We start from the raw sequence: 7,320 nt of genomic DNA, 5'->3' as shown, positions 1-7,320 counted from the left end.
GCTCTGCAGCATGTGAGATCTTCCCGGACCAGGGATCAAACCCGTGTCCCCTGCACTGGCAGGCAGATTCTTAACCACTGTGCCATCAGGGAAGTCCCTCATAAGGGTTTAAATAGCAATCTGATGGACACCCTTATGTACGTACACCACAACGATTAAGGAAACATTACAAATATGACGGTTGCCACAAAATTTGGAAATAAGTTTAGATTTCTTTTGGAGATTAAATTCAGACACCTGAGAAATCTGGCTGAGTTGGTGGAAGGACCCAGGGGGACTTCACTTTGTACGGGGGCCACATCAGGACCCTGGCCTGTCCGTCTGTCGTAAGCGGTGAGGCAGTGTGGATGCTACCAGGTTCTAAAAGCTTGGGCTTTAAGGGGGTGAGAGAGGGCACAGAGAAGGAATCGAGAGAGGAAGGGAGGGGACTGGGACATGAGTGGGATGGCTCATAGATGAAGAGATGCAGGAGGGTCATCGGGACACGGAGGTCCAGCCCTTGAGGTGAGAAAGGGAGTAAAATCAAAGTCAACCCCCGTGTTGACCGCCTGCTGGCTTCAGGGCTGGGAGGAAGCTACAGAAGAAGCCCGTGTTAAATACTGCCCGTCCGACAGGAGCAGATGAAGAGACTCAGCCCAGAGATGAGATTGGAAACATTTCCACGAAAGCCAGTGGTGAAGGGCCAGGAGGCAGCAAATGGAACATGGATAAGAACCAGACCAGTGTGATGGGGCCACTTACAAGTAGGCTCGTTGACTAACCTCGAGATGTCCAAAAGGCCTAGGCGCCTGCCCTGGGGCTCACCCTAGTGTTGTAATTAACTGCAGGGGAAGAGGAAAAAGACGAAGTTCTTGAGAATTGGCTAAACCATGACCCTGTTGCTAAGAGTGTGCGTCAGACCCTAGACCACATTTTAGCCCTGGAGAGGCAGGTGGACTTTTTGATAGCACATGAAATGTGGTGGCCATATGAGGCTTCCCTTTCCCAGGCACTCCCTCCCCCGTGAGGCTGCTCGAGTTGCCCCTTGAAGAGGGTGCCCCACCTTTTGTTACCGCAGTAGCCAGGATGGCCATGGGCTGGTGGGCTGCATCCTTTGCAGCGCTGGACAAAGGACCAACGTGTATGTATATTGATGGGGATAATCTGGAAGAGAGGGAGAAATGGAAGATGTGGGGATAACATGGGGAAAGTGGCAGGAGTCAGCACCTGGGCAGGTGAGAGGGGGTGGGAGGCAGGGCCCAGGGAAGGGTTGGCCTCGGTTAGATGTAGAGACTGCAACTCATGAAGAATAATCAGGGGCATCCGTGAAGACACGGGGAAAGGAGTGGCCCAGGCAGAGGGGACAGCCTGGGGAGAGGCCTGGGCCAGAGTGGGGAGCCCAAGCCATCCTGTGTAGCTGGAGCACAGAAGAGGCTGGAAGACATAGCAGCGTGGCGTGGACCCCACCCGGAGGGCACCTCTGAGCCCCAGAGGGGTAACCGTAACTGTGCTCAGGAAAGATCCATGTGGCTGTATCGTGTGGTTGATCTGTCCAGAGCTGAACTGTGGGCAGAGGGACCGGGGGATAGACACAGGTGTCCTGGCTCAGGGACCAGCAGGGGCTCTTACAGGCATCTGTCTAAATGTTTTCAGGGGCTTCCCTGGTGGCGCAGTGGTTGAGAGTCCGCCTCCTGATGCAGGGGACACAGGTTCGTGCCCCGATCCGGGAAGATCCCACATGCCGCGGAGCAGCTGGGCCCGTGAGCCATGGTCACTGGGCCTGCGCGTCCGGAGCCTGTGCTCCGCAACAGGAGAGGCCACAACAGTGAGAGGCCCACGTACCGCAAAAAAAAAAAACAAAAAACAAAAAAAAACAATAAATGTTTTAAGAAAGCTGCTGCATTCGACACAAATAGGAAAGAATCCTAGGCCAGCTCTATCACTGCCTCACTCTGAGGCCTTAGATGAGTCCCTTCCCTGCCGGGAGACTCCTTTACCTCACTCCTGAAACAGGAAGGGAATGGGCCCCAGGCTCCTAGGCTTCTCCCTGCTGGTGGCCTCTTGGCGGCTCATTCACCAAAATGCCACAAGGGGACAGCAGCACATCACCGTTTTCTTCGTAGTCTCATATGAAGTCGCGCTATTAATCTTACACAGATTTTAATGAAGTGGAGGGCTTGTTAAAACACAGATTTCCCGACCCCACTTCCAGAGTTTTTGTGGGTTTGGGATGGGACACAAGATATTTGCAATTCTAACCAGTTCCCAGTCGATGATGTTGCTTCCAGTCTGGAGACCCCTCTTTGAGAACTACCAAGGTTGAGGATTGGGAGTGAGGGTCGGGGTGAACTCTGATCCATGCAGACACGGCCACTGGGAAATCACTGTGAACTGGGCAGCCACTCCCATTTGTCAACTACATGTCGACTTTTCTAAGCCCCATTAAATCTCCCCTCCCCGTTTTTTTGTTTTTTGTTTTTTGTTGTTGTTGTTGTTGTTGTTGTTTTGGCCACAGCGCGGCGGATCTTAGTTCCCCGACCAGGGATCAAATCAATGCACCCTGCAGTGGGAGGGAAAAGTCTTAGCCACTGTGCCACCAGGGAAGCCCCCTGAATCGCTTTTTAAAAGGCAAGACAGGGACTTCCCTGGGGGTCCAGGGGTTAAGACTCCATGCTCCCAATGCAGGGGGCCTGCGCTTGGTCCCTAGTCAGGGAACTAGGTGCTGCGAGCCACAAAAGATCCCCCAGTCAGCAACGAAGATCCCGCAACTGAGACCTGGCGCAGCTGAATGAATAAGTAAACACTTTTTAATGAAAAGCAAGATTCTTTCACTCATTCAATAACGATTGGGCTTGGTCCGTCCTGGGCACTGTTCTAGGTCCTGGGAATCCATCAGTGAACAAAGCAGGCAAATTAATTCCCACCGCTTGTGGAGTTTGGCAACAAATAGTCAATGTTATAAGTAAGTTACGTTAAAAGGTGCTAAGTCCATCAAGGGTATTGGAAGAGCTCGGGTGGGTTCTCAGTGAAATGGTGACTTGTGAGTCAAACTTGAAAGAGATCAAGGGGATTTGCCATGTGGGGGAAGATGATGTCAGGCAGAGGGAACAGCCCGTGCAAAGGTCCTGAGGTGGGAGCAAGTCTGGTGTGTTTGAGGAACAACAAGGGGGCCAGTGAGGTCAGAGCAGGGAGAGGGTAATTGAGGACAAGGGCAGAGAGGTGACAGGGGCAAGAGCGGGGGGCTTGTAGGTCACACAAAGGGCTTTAGCTTTCCTCGGAGTGAAAAGGAGCGGCGTGGTCCCATGTGGTTTTTAACAGAATCCCTCTGGCACCCCCTGTGATGAGCAAGAGTGGAAGCTGGGTGAGCAGGAGGAAGCTCCCACAGGTATCCGGGCAGAGATGACGGTGGCCCCAGCCAGGGGGGCGCAGTGGAGCTGGGGAGGGTGGTAAGAGGTTATACACAAACACACACGTGCGTGCTATTTCCATAACTAAACCGACTGGGTCAATGTGATTATCCACTCCTCTCCTCTGTCCAGGTGACCCACATTCTTGGCCTGAACCCTTTTCTCTATGTCCAGACCTGTGCCATCTATGATCTCCAACTGCTTCTAGCTGCACTGCCCCGGATCACTACAGTCTCCTTGAACTCAGAATGTCTAGGACACGCCCCTCCTCTCTGCCACCAATGGGGGCTCACCTCTGCTCTTCCCGGTTGCTGGCGATGCCCCGCCCCCCCAGCCCCCAGCAGAAAGCCCCGGGATGTGTTTGGCCTCTTTTCTCCCCTGCTGCCCACATTCATCCTTCCAACGAGATCTCACAGGCGTGGTCAGGCCCTGCTGACTCTCCCATCTGCTGCTTTTGTTTTTAATATTTAATTAAATAATTAATTTATTTATTTGGTTGTGCCGGGTCTTAGCTGTGGCAGGCGGGCTCCTTAGTTGTGGCTCACTGGCTTCTCAGTTGTGGCATGTGAACTCTTAGTTGCGGCGTGCCTGTGGGATCTAATTCCCTGACCAGGGATGAACCCAGACCCCCTGCATTGGGAGCACGGAGTCTTAACCACTGCACCACCAGGGAAGTCCCATCCCATCTGCTTCTGTTCCTTCTTTTCTACTCCCGCGGGCCTTACCTCTGAACATGGTAGTGACTGCATTCGGTATAGCCTGGTGGCCAAGAGCAGGGGCCCTGGAGCAGGACCCTCTGGGTTTGAATCCTGGTTTTGCCAGCTTTGAACTGTGTACACTTGGGCTGTTTCCTTAATTTCTCTGTACATCAGTTTCTCCCTCTGTGAAATGGGCATAATTATACTTACTTCAAAGGGTTATTGTGGGGGTCAAGTGAGTCGTTACACAGAAGATGCTTGGAACAGAGCCTAGTATATTGTTAGCACTCAATAAATGTTAGCTCTCATTTTTATTAGTTTTGCAATATGTCTTTATTGAGCACCTATTATGTGTAGAGACCTCCATCATACTCAGAGATAATCTGACCCAAGAGAAAGAGCACAGGCCTTGACTCAGCAATTCCACTGCTAGATGCATATCCAACAGAAATGTTTACCAATATCCAGCAGAAGACATACACTAGAATATTCGCCATGCCTTATTCATAATAGCCTCAAACTGGAAACTACCCAAATGCCCACTGAAAGTAGAATAGATAAATAAAATGTGCTCTATTTACACAATGGAATATTATACAGTGACAAGGAAGAATGCATTATTGTTACTTGAATATCATGGATGCAACTAACAAATATAACGGGGCATGGCTGGGCCGGGTCCCTCTGGCTCTGGCTTCAGTGGGGGTAGCCTGAGTTTCACCTGGTGACCTTTGTCCCCAACACCATCCCCTCTTCACAAACAAGAAGATTCCCAGCCTTTGCCTTCACATTAGTCTCTGACTTGCAAAGAATTGTCAAGACAGGATGATAATAATAGCTTATTTTCAAGTGAACATAGAGGAATCACTCACCTAACATTCACAATACCCCTACATGGTGGGTACTCACTCAACACAATGACCCTACAGGGTGGGCATTACTATTTATGCCCATTTTACAGATGAAAAAGCTAAAGCACTAGGAGGTCAAGTCAAGGTAATGATAGCTAAAATGTTTATTTAAACCACATAATACACTCAACAACCCTCTGTGTTGAGTACTGCCATTATCCCCATTTTAGAGAAAAGGAAACTGAGGCACAAAGAAGTTAAGTACCCTGCCTGAGATCTCAGCAGGAAACCAGCCAGGACCAGGCAGGCTGGCTGGGCCCACTCTTCATGGCTCTGCTCACAGCTTCTCAGGAGTGAGGTCATGAGCCTTACAGCAAACCTGGCCCAGAACCCAGCAGCACAACCCTAGGACAACTCATTAATCACTCTGAGTCTCAGTTTACCCACCTCTAAAATGGGAATATCAGCAGCACTTTGTTTTAGGGATGTCTCAAGGGCAACATGTGATTATGTGGGTAGAGCTCTTTGCAGAGAGAGCCCCCCACGTAGGAATAGTTCAATGCAAGTTCATTGTTCTCATCCTGGCGCTCAGGATGTTTTCAGAATTGTTCCAGGCAGCGTGTTCAGAGTTCACACTTGCAGAACCAAACCCACCAAAACTCAGCCTGCGAGAGACCACAGACCCAGCCTGGAGAGTCAGATAAACCTGGCTTGGACTAAAATCCCACCCCAACTACAAACCAGCTTTTGGACAGATCTAGGCTTCCTCATCTGTGAACTAGAGTTAGTTCTATTTTGTGAAGATTAAATGGCTCCAATGCTGCCTGTGATTCTCAGATTGGGGTACCCGGGGGAAGGTGGTACCTGACCGAAGTACTGGAGGCCACCGTACTGAAGAGCAGGTCATTTACCACCTGTGTGCTGGGAATCGCCCTTCCTGGCTCTGTTTTGTACCTTAGAGCACTGCATTCCCGGCCTCCCAGGTCTTCCCAGTAGGTTTGACCAATGGGAGGCACTTCAGGGAACTGGGGGGTGGAAGAGAGCAGAAGCCAGGATCTGTCTCCCCATCTCCATCTGCCTTTTGTCAGGCACACGGCTGCATCTCGGTGGTGGTTCCTGCTCCCAGCAGACAGCCCTGCTGTGATTCCATCTTTCACCTTCTGGTCCCAGCTTCTGGGCTCTGCCCTCCTCTGCCCCTCCACCCTGAGGGCTGGTACTGAGGGAAAGAAGTCATTCAGTAAAGAATACTTACTGTATGACTCTATTTACATGAAGTTCAAGAAAAAGCTACATCGCCTTTGAGGGTGGAGGGGATGATCCGGCCGGAGAAAACTTCCTTTGTTGATGGAAATGTTTTGCACCTTGACTGAGGTGTTGGTTACATAGGTGTGTGCATTTGTAAAGACTCATGAAACCATACACTTAAGACCTGTGCCCTGATGGCACAGTGGTTAAGAATCTGCCTGCCAATGCAAGGGACATGGGTTCGATCCCTGGTCTTCGAAGATCCCACTTGCCGCAGAGCAACTAAGCCCGTGGGCCACAACTACTGAGCCTGCACTCTAGAGCCCGCAAGCCACAACTACTGAAGCCCGCACGCCTAGAGCCATGCTCCTCAACAAGAGAAGCCACCGCAATGAGAAGCCCGCGTACGGCGACAAAGAGTAGCCCCTGCTCGCCGCAACTAGAGAAAGCCCGCGCGCAGCAACGAAGACCCAACGCAGCCAAAGATAAAAAAAAAAAGACCTGTGCATTTAACTGGGTGTGCCTCATCCCTCAATCAAATTAGTTTAATGAGTAGAAATCCTGGTAAGTACCAAGAGTGTTTTCTAATTTCCTGGTTGGATCCTGATGAAAACACAGTTTTTATTTTTAAACAACACAGGTAGACCGCAAAAGAGGATATAAAATTTGTATATAGGGATTTCTTTGTCTTTAAACAATAAAACATGAGACGTCAAATGGAATTTCACACGTGGGTTGGTTTATTTCAGGCCATGTTCCCAGTTTCTGGAAGGTAGTCTTCATCCTCCCCTGTTTCCAAGCACCGACCCGTATGAAATGTCTGCTTGGCCTGGTGCATTGCAGAGTCTCAAAAAAGGTTAATTCTTACTACTACAAGTTGGGTTTAATGGGTCAAGTTAAGGCCTGTTTTCTGACTTTCTTCAAGACAGAGTGATTTCACCTTGTGATTTTTTACAAAGAATTCAGCCCCTGAATTCTGCCCATGGTGGGAGGGAGGCTTTCTCAGACAGCACAAGCTTGACACATAGGCACATATTCAGGGATATTCTTACATCGCTCCAGGAAAGAAGCAGGAGATTCAGAACATCTGTGCCCTCTTTACCATACCCAGAAAAATAGCCCATCCAGCCAGCACCTGCC

The 7,320-nt window shown here is 50.2% G+C and overlaps 1 protein-coding gene across 1 annotated transcript in view; it reads right to left on the bottom strand.

Annotated features, from left to right (window-relative positions):
* Positions 1–5,952: 5,952 nt before the first annotated feature.
* The window catches only part of CCN5 (cellular communication network factor 5), a gene marked incomplete at both ends in the record, with an annotated part of 11,868 nt that continues 10,500 nt past the window's right edge, over positions 5,953–7,320 (bottom strand). The window contains one exon of the mRNA XM_079719100.1: positions 5,953–5,960. Coding sequence (XP_079575226.1) covers positions 5,953–5,960 — 8 coding nt within the window. The remainder of the gene's footprint in view (positions 5,961–7,320) is intronic.

This window comes from Hyperoodon ampullatus (genome assembly GCF_949752795.1).
Source record: "Hyperoodon ampullatus genome assembly, chromosome: 14".
Classification (NCBI taxonomy): Eukaryota; Metazoa; Chordata; class Mammalia; order Artiodactyla; family Ziphiidae; genus Hyperoodon; species Hyperoodon ampullatus.
Note: the sequence above shows the minus strand (reverse complement) of the source record. Positions and strands in the feature narration are given on the sequence as shown.